The sequence below is a fragment of the Sinocyclocheilus anshuiensis genome, unplaced genomic scaffold (genome assembly GCF_001515605.1).
Source record: "Sinocyclocheilus anshuiensis isolate Anshui unplaced genomic scaffold, SAMN03320099.WGS_v1.1 scaffold190, whole genome shotgun sequence".
Lineage (NCBI taxonomy): Eukaryota > Metazoa > Chordata > Actinopteri > Cypriniformes > Cyprinidae > Sinocyclocheilus > Sinocyclocheilus anshuiensis.
This window is the reverse complement of record NW_015547663.1, coordinates 1,411,868-1,427,863: the sequence shown is the minus strand read 5'-3', so window position 1 is coordinate 1,427,863 and position 15,996 is coordinate 1,411,868. Positions and strand designations below refer to the sequence as shown.

The 15,996-nt window shown below is 35.5% G+C and overlaps 1 protein-coding gene across 2 annotated transcripts; it reads right to left on the bottom strand.

Annotated features, from left to right (window-relative positions):
• Positions 1–2,707: 2,707 nt before the first annotated feature.
• On the bottom strand, positions 2,708–8,289 carry LOC107702475 (hepatic leukemia factor-like). Of its 2 annotated transcripts, none has more exons than XM_016504816.1 (4): positions 8,020–8,289; positions 7,042–7,374; positions 5,740–5,954; positions 2,708–4,589 (listed from the first exon to the last, which is right to left on the bottom strand). In XM_016504816.1, the coding sequence occupies exons 1-4, from the start codon at positions 8,138–8,140 to the stop codon at positions 4,371–4,373; spliced, it is 888 nt and encodes a 295-aa protein (XP_016360302.1). In that variant the 5' UTR covers positions 8,141–8,289; the 3' UTR covers positions 2,708–4,370. The 2 variants fall into 2 exon arrangements, with proteins under 2 accessions (XP_016360302.1, XP_016360303.1); XM_016504817.1 differs by having other exon boundaries at positions 2,708–4,586.
• Between the last annotated feature and the right edge of the window lie 7,707 nt (positions 8,290–15,996).

The window sequence follows — 15,996 nt, the reverse complement described above, 5'->3', positions numbered from 1 at the left end:
AGAAATGAAATGAGGTTTGTCAAAGGCATGAATGTTGCCCATGTAGTGTACAACACTTCAGTATTTAAGTTATACATTTTGAATGTGTTCATTGTGAAGTGTTGTGTAGATGTGTAAACAGATAGGTATATTATAAAGAATACATTTACAATAATACAATAATATTGTCTCAGTTAAGCAATACATAGGAAATTCTAATTCAGTCAACATTGATGACACCACTTGGCTAAATCAGATGCATTTTGGCTTTTTTCCAAAGCAAAAACTTACTTTGCATTCTGTGTATATTATATTTTGATAGTAGGCATTGTGTGTTCCCCAGGAATCAAACCCATGACACTGGCATTGCTAGCACTATGACTTTGAGCAATTTTGAGCTCCAGTAAATCATCTAAAATGCAATATATTTATGAAGTATAATAATAGATGTTCTTTTCTGGAAAAAAAGTAAAAAAATATTTTTCAGCAAATACATTTTGTTTGACAATCAAGTGATAAAAAAGCGGTGATATTTAATTACTGTTCTTACTAATATCACATTCAGAGAACTGTATTTTCAATTTCTGAATAAAAGCAAATACATTTTTTTCTAATCAGACTTGTGCTTTTCTTTGCATGTGTCTATGGAAGGTTATTTCTGCAACAAATGAAAAAAGTAATTGTGACTTTAAATCTCACAATTCAGAATTTTTTCTTTATTCTAACTCAGAATTCTGAAAAAAGAAATCCTAATTCAAACTAAAAATTCAGAGGGACAAAAATTTAATTCTGAGATGTAAACTTGCAATTTTTTTACTTTTTTTTCTCTGAATTCTGAGTTTGCATCTCACAATTCTGACTTTTTTCTTTATTCTAACTCAGAAGTCAGAGAAAAAAAGTCAGAATTCCGAGATGCAAATTCAGAATTCCGGTGGAAAAAGTCAGAATTCTGAGGGAAAAAAAAAACAAAAATCAGATTTTTACTTATTGCTCTGAATTTTGTCTTGCAATTCTGACTTTTTTCCTTTATTCTAACTCGGAATTCTGAGAAAAATAAATCAGAATTCCAAGATTCAAACTAAAAATGTTTAATTCTGAGATGTAAACTTGCAATTTTCCCTTTTTTTCTCAGAATTCTGAGTTTACATCTGAGTCTGACTATTTATTTATTCTAACTCAGCATCCAGAGAAAAAAAAAACACAATTCCGAGATGCAAACTCAGAATTCTGAGGAAAAAGTCAGAATTCCGAGAGGGGGAAAAAAAAAAACAATTCTGAGATGTAAACTTGCAATTTTTACTTATTGCTCTGAATTATGAATTTACCTCTCGCAATTCTGACGGGAATCCTTTTCTCGGGAATTCTGAGTTTGCATGTCGCAATTCTGACTTTTTTTCCTGCAATCGTGAATTTACGTATCACAACTCTTTTCTCAGAATTGCAAGATAAAAAGTCGCAATTACTCATTTTCGTTTTTATCCTGTGGTGGAAACAAGCTTCCGTATGTATCAGTATGGTAAGTGCTGTGCTGCAACGGCTCCTGAATCCGAGTAAATCTTGAATCATTTTAATAATTCCTAACTGAATTTACAGAGAAAATAGGTCTACATCAATCTACCAATTGCATGTGGCTAAAACTGAACACTGGCCCTCAACTGATCAGGGTCAGTTATCCTGTGTTGGCCATGAGCTGGAGAGGGCAAGCAAGGGTATGGACAGTGGAGGATGAGGATGTAACCAGTGTAAGGTTTGTAATTCCTGTTGCCTGTCCTTTCTTTCAGATGGATTGCAGCCAGGCAGAACGCAGGCTGGGATTAATGTTAGATCCCAATCTGCTCCCTCTGCATTTACAAATGGCTTTATATAACTCCTAGTCTATTTGATAAATGCCACATAATCCCATAGGAAGTCATCTGTGTTTGTCTGGAGTAAGAGGTCGTTTAGGCCACACCCAGAAGCAGCACGTACTGGAGGTCTGCTCTGAACACATGTCATTGCAGGAATGTTGTGACCCTCATGCTGTTGACAGGAAGCCCATTTTACAACATGCTAAAGCTTTAGCGAGAGCATGACTGCTTGCATGCATGTCAAAGGTGTTCCGATGTACTGTTTAGCGGAATATATTCTGAAATTAATGGCTATAGTTTCTATATGTGGCCTACTATATATATATATAGGCTATATATATATATAGGCTATATATATATATATATATATATATATATAGATAGATAGATAATACTGATATTACGATTTCATTATCATATACTGTGTAAAAAAAGGCATTGCACGTTAACATAATTTTTTTCATATTTCATATTTCAATCTTTTTTCATATCTCTACAAGCATATCTCCACATTGAGGCAGCAATATCAAATATTCCTTTTCAAATATATATCTCCAGTACTGATACATCTGTTGTTGATGATGACATTGATGACGCCAGTGATGATGAAGATCTGTATAAAGAGGAACAAGAATATTTTGTAACACAAATGATGGAATTGTGACAACAAACATGCATTTTTGGATAGACAGTGGTCTCTAGCGGTACATTTGAGAATAACATCTATAATTTTACAATCCTCCAGTTTATGAGAGTAGTACAGTAAATCACAAAAAGTTTATTTCAGTTATTTGGCCCTTAATGAGCTCATTGTGCAAATGAAGCCAAAAATCTTGCCTTCGTGAATCTTTCACTCATTAACCACAACAGCACCAAATATCAGCTTTTCAAAAGCTTTTTATTTTCATTAAGAGCAATGAAACAGGAAAAGGGAACCAAAAAGGACCACAACAGACAACATATTGCAAATATTTAAGTCAAATAATCATCTGAAGAAAGAATGTTAAAATTTAAACATGCTGTAATTGAATATATTTAATATAAGACATCTTGTTTGTTGAAATATACAATGATTGACAACATTCTATGTGGCCAAGAATAGCGCTCTTTTACCATGTTTGGCAAATAATACCATATTTCATGAAGGTACATCATAACCAAAACATGAAAGGTATTGACAATATCATTTAACAACAAAAGAAAACGTAACCATGAAAAAAGTTTTGATACTGATGCATATAATGCTAAAGTGCCTGTATAAGAATAGGTAAAGAAACTACGATCACAATGTAAAGTTCATGGTACTAAATGTACTGTATTAATGCCCATATACAGTTAACCGTAGAATTTAGAACTTTTCCCATAAAGTTTGTTGCCTGTAAATATACAGTATACATCAAATTACATAGATATATTCAGAAATCCATATGAAAATACTGTACAAAAACAAGAATAACTTTGTAAAAACATTTAATTGCAATATGACAATATAACCTTCTGGTATTTCGTTTAATTTGGTCTGTAGTAAAGAGTGACAGACATAAAATACACTGTACTACATTCATTACACAACTGACCAACAAAAGGCAACATATCTGTTCCGAGAGACTCTAAATACCAGGTTGCCTCTTTGTGTTAGCAATAAGCGCATTGGGACCTTGTTCAATATGCTTTCCTTGATCACATCTTGAACTCAAAAGCATGCTAATGCAGACACTCTGTGCTGAATCTGATGGAATTATTGCAGCAGGAGAACTAAATCTACCTAAACGAAATGAGCTTCTCAGGATTTAAAAGGTTTGGGTGTGACTTTTTAACTGAACCGTCAAATCAGCGTAAACATACAGTTTATCTTTCATATACACTAGAATGAAAGTCATTAACCACATAATAATAAAAATAAACTGCTGGTTAATAATAAAGTAACAGCCAATTTCAATTAAGCTCCATGTGGCACAGATTTTCATTACCTGGCATCCTCATTTCATAAGCATATTGATTGCCTGTTTTCTAATAGGGATATACAGATATTTTGTATTTATGGTCATATAGAGTTATTTTATGAATTCAAACTCTCAAATCTCGCTACATTCTGTTCTGTCTGTGAGAATAATGTCTTTATGGAGACACAAAACCTTTACGCACCTGAAGCAGCTATGCACATGTACTCCTCTCATACACAACGCTATGGGTGTCTGTAGAGGAACAGCAGAAGATCCACTAGCTCAGATTTGACTGCTAAATTATGACAAATCAAGGCAAACGTTTGTGGACAAATGCTACAACACAGTAAAACCATAAGTAACACGATCTGCAAACAATGATGGTTTTGTTTGCGATAACAAACAGAGAAAGAGAGTGGGTAGATCTCTAAAAGATGTCTGAAATAACCACACAATGAAACATTTCTGCCTTCTAAGGTGCCAAGAACAGACTGAGGTGAGGGCTGGCTGGAAAACAAGCCCTGCAGATTTTAACCCAAGAATATTGTCCTTTGAATTAGAAGGGCAGGGGTGAGGGAAGTTGAGGAGCACCCGGGTGATCTCACAGAGGGCTGTGTTGAGCTTCATACTTGGTTAAGACGTTTTTACACCGCCCCAGCTCTCTCCGTAGTTCGGAAACTTCCTGTCGGAGAGCCGCATTCTCTTTCTCCAGGAAACCAGCCCGGATGGCAATCTGATTCTCCTTTAGACGTCGAGCGTCCCGTGATCTCTTGGCGGCCGTGTTGTTCTTTCTGCGCCGTGCCCAGTATTTTTCATCCTGCTCAAAATATGCAGAATAAAAAGGATGGGGAAGAGATGGGAGCGCCTAGTTACATTATGTCAAGATTACTCTAATTATTTAGTGTTTTTAACAGTTATGTTAACCCTATAAAGCCTAATGTATCATAAAAAAAGCCTCTAAATTGTCAACATGATCAAAATTTAGCTGAAAATCCAATTTATGAGAATCGTTCTGTCTGACTGATAATTTATCCTTTTTGGAGTACTTTTTACAAGTAAATACCATTTCAGTCTTTTTTCTTCTAATTGAATGTGTTACTCTCTGTGTAATTAGTGAGAAACGTACTAGCAATTTCTGAGTCAAAATTGTTTATACACCAATTTTTTTGCAGTGTGGTACTTTTTTCTTTTGCTGTGAAATCTTCATTTTTTTTTTTAATAAATGAAGGTATGATTATATTTGTGTGTGTGTATGTGTGTGTGTGTGTGTGTGTGTGTGTGTATAAACTTTAGATAGATAGACAGACAGACAATAGATAGATAGATAGATAGATAGATAGATAGATAGATCTATCTAACTACTCTTTGTTCATAAAATTGCATATTTTTACTCAGTTTGGGCCTATGTGTAGTTATAAGCTCTATATTCTGCTATATCATACTATTTGAACCATAAAAGCCTGATGTATCAAATATGATGCTTAACAAAAAACATCTTTTTTGGATTTTGTGTAAAGGTTCCATAAACGGCATCGTTTTATTAAAAAAAAATTTTTTTTAACTATTATTTCATATGTCGGGCCTTACAAGGTAAATAGTTTCTACACAACTAATTTAGATTTACAAGAACAGATGATTATGACTAATTATCATTGTCATTGTGATGACGAGTTTTCTCACGCATTCGCTGCCGTGCAATCAGCTTTGAGCAATTTATTACTCTGCAAAGCTGGGTAGGAATCCACTTTTATTTGAACAAATTAAAAACGGCAAATCCTTTAATCCTAAACCCAGCACAACTGGAGCGATACCAGGAAAAAAGGAAGATCACGTGGGTCAGGCCACCGAAGGATGAATGAACGAACATAAGCTTCTTAGCAAGAGCCTGTTGCCCAGCTGGTCAATGGCGAAGGGTGAAACGGGTGACCAAACATACTCTGTTGGGGCCTGAATAACTAGACCCAAGTTACCTTCATATCATCAGAAATGAAGACTTTGTGTGCTTTCTTGATCATAGGCTGAGGTTTCAGCTCCTCTTCTGAGAACTTGTGTTTGCGTGGGTCGAAAACCTCCTGGCCTGGCACGCTGGACAGAGCGAGGTCTGCCGGATCGGGCTGGTAGCTCACTGGTATCTGAATGGACTCTGGGTCTACTGGACTTGGTGTGTTACGTGATGGAGGCAAAACTGTGGGAGGAAAAACAATCTATTCATTGCTGACTCCATGGTATAAGTGTAATTCAGTGGTAATGCATTATAACAGATGGTGAAAAGGCTGTCATGAGTGTTTCATTCCACTAGGTGGTACACAAGACTTTAATAATAAACAAAGTGCAAATCAAAAAGCTTTAGTACTGTCGGGAAAACATTTTCTTTTCTTTTCCTTTCTTTTCTTTTCTTGTGAAGACATTTCATGTTTATTGGTCAAAAATTAAACACACTGAGTAATAAATAACAGATTTTTTTCTTTCATTTTACCAAAATTTAAATGATTATTCTCCACTGATATTCCATGTTGGGATTACATATTCAGTGTGAAAAATTAATAAAACTGATTTTAAAATTAGTTTTAAAGACCTAACGGAACAAGAGATCAACATTTTTCCAGATACAAAATCCACAATTCCAACACTCCATTTAGTTCTCCATAAAACTATGATTAAATGTTGCCAAATGTGCAGACTAGGAAAAGAGTCGTCGGTTTGCAAATTTTAGTCAGAGGAAAATAACATTATAGGCTAGTTTGAGATTTCCATTCACAAAAGTACTCTAACGCTTGGGTGGGAAAATTGAGCAGTTTTTACAATTGACTACTTATTTTTTATGTATCAGAAAAAAACATAGCTGCTCAACAATGCTATTTTTTCTTTTCAACTAATTTTTCATTCATTTTTTTTTTTTTTTACATACAACATAATATATTGTTGCTTGTTATCACACAAGCACCCAGACAATTTAACAGTGGATATTATTATTATTATTATTATTATAATCATAGTATCTGTGTTACTTGCCATTCTTAGGCTGGCTTATAAGTAACTTTTTTATATTAATATGGAACAAAATAATATGACAAAGAATAGGAAGCGAGCAAACTCCGACACACACTCACTAAACTAAAATACATACTCTGTTTCCCATTTACCACCCACACACTGTCATATTTAGATAGTGACATCTGACCCAGCATAACATCTTTTCTGAGGGTCATTTTTTTTATCTGTGAGGTGAAATGGGTAAGAATTGTCACTGTGGGACAAAGAAGCCATAGTACCTGGTCTGCCCGGGCTGTGGAGGCAGTTCTGAGGAACCATGCCCGTGTGGATGGAGGTGATTGCCTGGCTGCTGAGGTCCATGACTGAGATGGGGCCCTGAGGCATTGAAGCCTGCTGCTGCTGGTGATGGAGGCTTTGGTCATGTTGTGCGGGACTAGAGGGGATGCCATTTTCAGAGAGAAACTCCTCAAGGTCCATATACTCCAACTGAAAGCAGCTGTCTCCATCATAAGACAATGTTTTATCCCAAAGCGTTGGCCCTAAGAAAGCTGATTGAGGAGTGTTTCCTTCTTCCTCCAACTTTTTCACCTTCCCTCTCTCCTTCACATAGCCTGAAAGAATATTACCATTAGCTAACACATTCATTTTTGGCTCCACTAAAATGTAATGTTTTTTAATTCTCCATGATTTTTAAAAAGGGGTTTTTTATTTTGAGTGACTGTTCTTAGCTGCAGTCACGGCTCTGCACAGTAAAGAAATCCATTTTCCACACATTTAACTTGTTGCAATGACAAATTGTGATAAATTGCGATATTTACTTACTTTTTTAAAAGTTTTTAGTTTCAACACAAATGTCTTCATTGTTAACATTCAAAACAAATTACAATTAAACTTTAGTATACTGGTTTAAGTTATATTTTATTCATTTATTTTTGTAGTCCTTTTAAGTTAAAAACAAACCTTTATTCAATCAAAATGGTATGTTTCACTTATTTTGAAGGTACTGTCTTAATGGCATTCAAAAATTAAACCATGATTTTAATGTGGTATTTAAAATTGAAGTTTATTCATTAATAAAACACAACACACACACAAAGAGTTAAATTAATCTTTAAAACAGCAAAAACAAATAGCGATTTATTCTGGAGATCACCGCAGGAATCAGATGACAGTTCTTTACAGTAAAAAGTATTATTATTACAAAAAAAATGTATCCTCCATACGCAGCAATGTAACAAAGTGAAAGCTTTGATCACCTTCATCTTGGTGTAAAGGTAGTTTCAGAGGTTTTTCCAGGAGCGCCTTCAAAACGCCGTTAGTTTGCGGACGTAGGAAAGCTCGATTCATTGTGAGCTGTCTGGACATAATCCCCTGCATTGCCTGCAAAAATTATTTTTAAAAATTGAACTGAAATGAAAGGATATACAGAACAGCGTTCATTCGTCTAATAACGACAAGTTAGGGTAGATCCTGCTCTACAGCACCAGCCTGAAGAGCGTGTGTGTGTGTGTAAGAAATGTGATGATCATCACCATGTGTCAAGACTGATGTATGTGACGTCAAGCAGTCAGAGGCGGGGTTAGATGAACACTTTCTCTCCACTTGCTAGCAGTTTAGAGACTGTGTTGCCATATCCTCTTGTCATAATTATTTTTTCTGTGTTTGATATTGGTTTGGATAAAAAAATCTGCTACATTAATAATGAATGTATTTTTTATTAAGATGCTTGTAAATGCGTGCAGCTCTTATTTTTTTAGCATTTTAGTTTGAACATTAAAGCATGTCAACATATTCTGTTACACCAAATACACAAAATAATGATCTTTAAAAAAGCATCATATGAACCCTTTAATGCAGAACAGAGGAATGAACATAAGTGGGAAAACTAATGTGCCCAGTATAATATTACTGATAAATCACTGTCTGACAATGAAGATTACTGTATGTGAATCTGAAAAGAATTTTCCGAAGTAATATTTCAGCAGTCATGTCATGTGTGTTTTCTTTCAGCTTTAGAATCAGAACTGGCAATACCAGTTGTCCATGTCTCACTTTAATTCATTTTGATTCACAGTTCATGCACTGAATCGTTTGTGGTTTCTCACTTCTGGGTCAAAGACGAGAAGTCACCATTTTGGTGTCCGCATCAAATTAGGCCTACATTTACAAAAGTCATTTTAAAGACATAAAAAAACATCTTAAATGCAAGTAAATTGTCTACATTCATATTTCAAATAACTTTTGTGACAATAAAATGTCAAAATATGGGGGAAATAATGTTCCAAAGTGTAAAATTGTCATTCAGCGTAATGGTCCGGACTTTGATTTTACCAATACATCTTTAAATATACATATTGTCCAGTTTTTTACTAAGTTACCTGCTATAGGTCAGTTAGCGTCGTCACAGGAAACGTAACTCCATTCTGGGCGGCTAAGCACAGGTCTTGGAATGCAGCTTTGCTTTCCTTTAGTATCAATACGGCCTCCCACTTTGCTGGCTTGGAGTCCCTGCCTATACGGGCCAACCACTTCTTTACAGCTCTGCGGACATAACCAACTATTCCACAAAGTCTAGTAAAAGAATTGCACCTTGTCGGATCCACTTGGTCTATGAGCGCGGCTCCCCCAAATAATAGTGACACCTGCTGGAAAGTTCTACACATATAAAATACCAAGTTAAAACATATATTTATTGTCTTGGCATTTTCAAGTAAGTATTGGCTGTGTTATATTAAAAGGACTATGGCTTATTGTTTTTTTAAAGTATTTAAATGGACAGGGGACTTTTGTCTCAAAAATGCAGTTTAACTGAAATCATTCAGTGTAACAGGAATAAGAAGTTATTCTGAAATCATATAAAAAACTGATAGTCATTCGGCAGTCTGTGATATTATAAAATGGCACCTGGAAGACCGTGTGGTGCTGCAGAAAAGTGAGTTTATTGCTCTTAAATACTTGATAATTTCACCTTTTCATGGTGTGGTAACATAGGTTACAAAAAACACATCATTCAGTGAAATGCCAAAAACACTTTTAATGTTAGATTTTTTTAAAAACAAGTAGATGTTGTGAATAATTGTGATTAACTTTACTGGTCAAGTTCACTGTTTGAAATAGGTGGCCATTTGATTGCCTGAAATATTAGCTGATGTAGAAGTGTTGTCATTCAGGGTAATGCAAATTCTCTGTTACACCACAGTGTCATCCATTACACTGAATGACAGTATCACTGTATAAATAACAATTTTAGCATCTTATTTATATTACAGATAAATGAGGAATGTTTAGCATTGACAAATTTGTGTTAAACTTAATAAATATTAATATTTGAATGCATTTTGGTATTGTTTAATTTGATTATTGATTAATGATAGACACCCATGAACAGAGGGAGTGTAAAACTAGGCACTAGGCACTGTAAAAAGCCAAAAAGCTAATAAACTAAGTGTGGACCCAGTAGCTTGGGTGGCACTCTTAAAGCCTGTTCACACCAAGAACAATAACTATAAAATAACTATAACAGTAACTATGTTAGCCTCCACACCGATGAACAATAGCACTGTTCATTCTAAGCATGTGCTGCAGATTTGTTGTCTGCCACTTTAAATGCTTGAGCTCTTTAAAGTTGAATGAATTCTAATTGGCTGTCAATGCTTTTATCATTCATCAGCTGGAAAAAAAATCCAACAGTATCCAACAATATAAAAGAGATTCCAACAGTATAATTTCTCTGTGCAGTTATCGTTAGTTGTGCTGTGGAATAGGTTATTCTTTTATACAGGTTTTTTTTTTTTTTCTTCACTTTTTTGATTTTTTTTTTTTTTTTATCTTTAACCTTATCGTACTTGGTGTGAACCTGCCTTTAGCCAGGAAAAGGGAAGGGTATTGAGGATTGTAATTGTTGGAATAATAGCTTGCCAATAATTCTGGGCAGAGAGCCCCCCTCACTACAGTATGTCAGTAGTTCAAGAGAGATCACTGAGGCCCACCCCAAATACTCATCCTGATAATGTCATTTATGTTTGCAAACAGAAAGTATTAATAAATGTGGCTGCAAGCAGGAATTTTTGAGGCCTAGCACGTCAGAAACAAAGTGACAAGCTAAGCAAGCATGGCAGAGAGCATCAGGAAAATGCTTATTATATTTCAACATCTGTTTCTGCAGTCATTTACTCAGGATTATTATTACAACTACTTTAATGGCACAGATTAATACTAAAAATATTTAAGTTATGGGAACAATGGCAATGTTATCTCTATTTTTGGCAAATTGTCATTCTGAGTAACAAACCATGGTCATTCAGTGTAACACATATATTTATGTAAAAACAAAACAATATACTTATTCTGACCTGTACTTATTAAAATACAAATAAGAATATATGATCATACTAAATATTTATATATTTTAAATGATTTTCACTTCCTTACAAAAACTTCTTGCTGGCAAATTGGAAAACATAGTGGTTTGAAGGACATTAGCAAAGTATAAAGATTTAAAAATTAAAGTTAATTGATATTTGAGGGCTGCACTGTGATGCTTAAATAGAGTCTTTTAATATGTCATCAAATGATTCATGTTTTAAATATGCCTAACAAGATTTTTTGGTATATAAATATTGTTACACTGAATGACATTTTAGTGCATGTCTTCTGTCAAACATAATAAAAAATGCATGATGATGATAATTTTTTGTTCAGAAAAATATAAACTTAAACAGGACACATTCTAATGTATGGGGAAAAAAACTAAACTTAAAGTTTACTTTAATTTTTTTGATGGTCATAACGCCCCCCGCCGCTGACGTCTCGCCCATCGTTCGACTGATTACACATATGATTTAGAGCTTGGTATCGCTGAAGGCGTTCCCCTAGCATTTTCCGGCGCAGCGTCTCGTTCCCTCGGGGAACCATGGTTACATACGTAACCTGGGACGATTTCTTGGTATATAAATATTGTTACACTGAATTACATTTTAGTGCGTGTCTTCTGTCAAACATAATAAAAAATGCATGATAATAATTTTTTGTTCATAAAAATATAAACTTAAACAGGACACATTCTAATGTATGGGGAAAAAACTAAACTTAAAGCTGTATTGTACTTTTATTTTTTTTTATGCTTGAAACACCCTTTTCGTCTTTGACCCATATATACACTGTAACTGATTTTTGTAATTTGAACAGTATTTTACTGTAATATGTACAGTAAGATACTGTAAAATGTGTATACAGTATTTTACTGTAAACAGCAAAGGATTATGGGAAAATATACGGTCACTACTGTATTTCCTCACTACTGTCAATCAATTTACAGTAGTGAACTTGCCCGCGAAAAACTGACCAATGGCAAGGGAGATTTCTTTTTTGACTGTTTGGTTGAAGTGGCCAATCTGGCCATAAAAGGACAAAAGAGAAACACTTAACTGGACAAAAAGGTTAGTATATTATTTCTGTTTTATGCAAAACTGCAATATTTTAAGATGTTTTCACTTAATTGTTAACAGCAAACTGACATTATTCATCGTATATATATAAAGCACTGGATGAGGTGGATATTTACCCACAATCCACTGTAGGAAACAAAACTACCAGATGTATTTTATAGATTGTCAGTGATGAAGAGGTTGTATTTGCGTGTGCAGATTCTGAACTAATCTATAACACAGGTAAAGACAATTTACTGTATATCCATATTTCCATAACAGTATCAAAAAAGAGTATCAACATATAGGCCTACATTTTTCACGGGGTCTTACACTACTCATGAAAAACCTACAAATGCCCATGATGCGTAATGAGATGATTTAAATAATTGTTTCAATTTTAATTGTAATTAATTTGTTTTGCACGAGTGGAAGTTCTTAAACCTTGCTTAATGACTTAGTTGCTTATGTTTCTAGAGAGATCTGGCAACACAGTATAGAGTGGACGTTTTGCCCTCTGCTAGTGGAGTCTACATGCAAATCAACTGTGAAATATGAATTTCAGCTAAATATAGATCGAAGATTGGATCAATTTTACCAGCGTGAAAAAATATTAAGTCTGAAGGTTTGAAACTGCCACTTGAAGAAGTGAAGTTCCCATCACATGCACGTACACGCGGTGGAAAAATCAAACGCTCACAATCAAATAAAGGGGCATGGCTTAGCCTGAACACTGAACAGATCGTGAACCAGCACCTCTTTAGTTCATCTGAGCACTTACAATGACAAACTTTAAGCATAAAGTTATCAAACACAACATGTTCTTTCATGGTTCAACAGCTCATGTATTAGAGAGCATTACTCTTATTTTACTCATAAAAAATAAAACGAGGACACCTGAAAGAGTAACACATTTTTAGTGTCTCAAACCTTGATATAGCCGAATATTTGCCTGCTTCGAAGGAAAGTAAGAAGTTAACAATCGTCTAATTTCGTGTCAAAAAGAGTACTGTTGTTATGACCTACTCCACTATTTTGTGCTTGATTTGTGTGTGTGTGTGTGTGTGTGTGTGTGTGTGGTTATTAGAGTTAATTGTTCAAAATAATTATACAAGTATGCATCACCATTGACACTACAACCATCATTCATTTAGGCTAAACTAGATTTGGAGAGGATGATTGTATATCAAGTTTTCTGGAAAGGTAGGCAGTGAGTCAGTTAGCATTTGGAGTCACAAAAATCAATATGCAAGGGAGGGAGGCTTAAAAAAAGTGTTTTCAAATGTTTTATAAATATTCTGTGGTTTTTTTTTTTTCAAAAGTTGGATATTATTAAAGCTATACCATGTAATATAATTCAACAAATGATAATATATGACCATTCTCATTATATAGGTGGTAAGAATGATGCATCAACTGAACAGATGGGTGTGGCCTACCAAGGATGCATAAACAAAGCATAATAACGCCCCGTTAACACTTTTGAAATGTGAAAAATGAAAAGCTCCCACTGGTGATTTAAACTTATGGTATGCGCTCAACTGTTCCCGTAATCGCTGTTGCAAGTACACTTTTTGGGAGCTGCCTCCCTGTCATTCCTTGCAAATTGCAGAGAGAACAAATGACTTATGTAGGCTACTATGTTTTCTTTTCAAAGTACCTTCATGTGTATGTGACACAGTTTAAAGCTGATCCAAATACATTGTTACCGACTGGAGATAAATGGTCAGAAAAGACTAATGTAAATAAATGGACAGTAAATGTGAGTGATTTTTGAAATACACCAACCTGAGCGTGAAAAGGCAAATGGATTGTTCTATCAGAGTCCTATAGAACTTGTCTTTCTTCTTTTTGTTACCTTGGCAACCGGTTGCTAAAGCAATCAGATGTGACGTTGCTTTGCAGAAAAGTAGGCCAGGACTGGCCGCTCCTCCTATAATTTGGAACAACTAAACCACATGTTGTAACATGTGTCTTACAAACTGAAAACAGATTGCAACTAGTTAGAGGGCAAGCAGACCTAAACAGAAACTGTAACTACTCTCTAGAATGATTAATTCATTATAATTACTGTCATCTTTTGGACGGGTTGTACCAAAACTTGCTAATGATGTCTGGGCTATTCATTCCTGAATTATGCTCTTATGTATCTTAGTACTCTTGGACTGACATAATCAGATTGCTAAATCCTTAGCACAATGACAAGATTTTCACTTGTAAATGAAAGTTATATGATCTGCTTCAGAATAGATCATACCTGTTATTATCAGTGTGTTACTGTCTAATTCAGTAGAATTAAAATCAGGGGAATAATAATAATTGTTATTATTTTCTTTTTTATTTGTAGTTCTTTGTTTCTCAGAATTGTGAGAAATAAACTCATAATTCTAAAGAAAAAAATACAGAATTGCTAAATAAACTTTTTTCTCACAATTCTGAATTCACATCTTGCAATTCTGACTTTTTTTCCCCGAACAATTCTGAATTTACGTCTCGCAATTCTGATTTTTTTTTTTTTCAAAATTCTGAATTTACATTTCGCAATTCTGATTTATTTATTTTTTTCAAAATTCTGAATTTACATCTCACAATTCTAACTTTTTCTCAAAATTCTGAGATTACATCTTGGAAATCTGACTTTTTTATTAAAATTCTGAGTTTACATCTCGCAATTCTGTTTTTTTTTTCCACATCATGGAATAAAAATAGAAAAGGTCATTGCGACTTTTAATCTTACAATTCTGACTTTTCTTGCAACCACGAGTCTATATCTCACAATGACTTTATTCTATAATAATAATTATAATAATAGTTGTTATTATTTTCTTTTTTATATATAGTTCTCTATCTGTTAGTCACTTCGAGTTATGTCGATGATGACATTAGGGGATTTACTTGGGAGCCCCAATCATTTCTGACTTTAAGAGAAAACACCAATGAATTTTGGCTAGTGGATTTTGCATACCTGAGCCACTCCCCGTGCATACGGGTATAAATAGGTGACAGGTGCATCCACTCATCCGATTTTTGCTCGGAGCCGAGTGGATGAACGTGCTTGATCTCCACAAAGCCATTTCATCAGCTGTCTGGAAGCTGTTCTGGTTGGCGCTACGGTGCGGACAGCAGTGTCCATGTCTACCAGCGATTCCTCAGGGCACTTCAACTGAAAGAGCAGATTTTCTAAAAGAGCAAATCATGGACGGCTCGCGTCTTTTTAAAGATGCCGTTCCGTCCATGTCCTCTTGGTTGTGGTCGTTACCTGTCTTCTGAGGACGGACACGATCGTTGTCTTCAGTGTCTGGGCATCCAACATGCTGAAGCTTTGTTCGTAGATGACTCATGCGTCTACTGTGGGCGTATGAGCATGACATCGTTGCGATCTTGCCTCTCTTTTCTGAAAAGAGGGGCACCCTCTGCCGCTACCTGTCCCAGTCTCTCTGGCTCGAGCAGAGGACCGCCGGCTGGTGCTCTGGGAGATCTGAGGATCACAGTAAGAGCTTCTCCGCCGGGCCAGCCCCCACGGACATCTTACTCCTCACGCAGCGATTGTCCCATTTGGCTCCCGAGTGATTTCGCTGGTCCTCCACTCTGGTGGTCCAAGAGCGGCATCTCTGGCTCAACCTGGCAGAGATGTAGGACGTCGACAAAGCACGCTTTCTCGACGCTCCCATCTCCCAGGCTGGGCTGTTCGTCGACACTGTCAAGGGCTTTGCCCAGCAGTTCTCGGCAGTGCAGAAGCAGACAGAGGCCATCCAGCACATCTTGCCCCCGCTTGATGCACCACCAGCCAAAGCTGCCTCGCGGGCC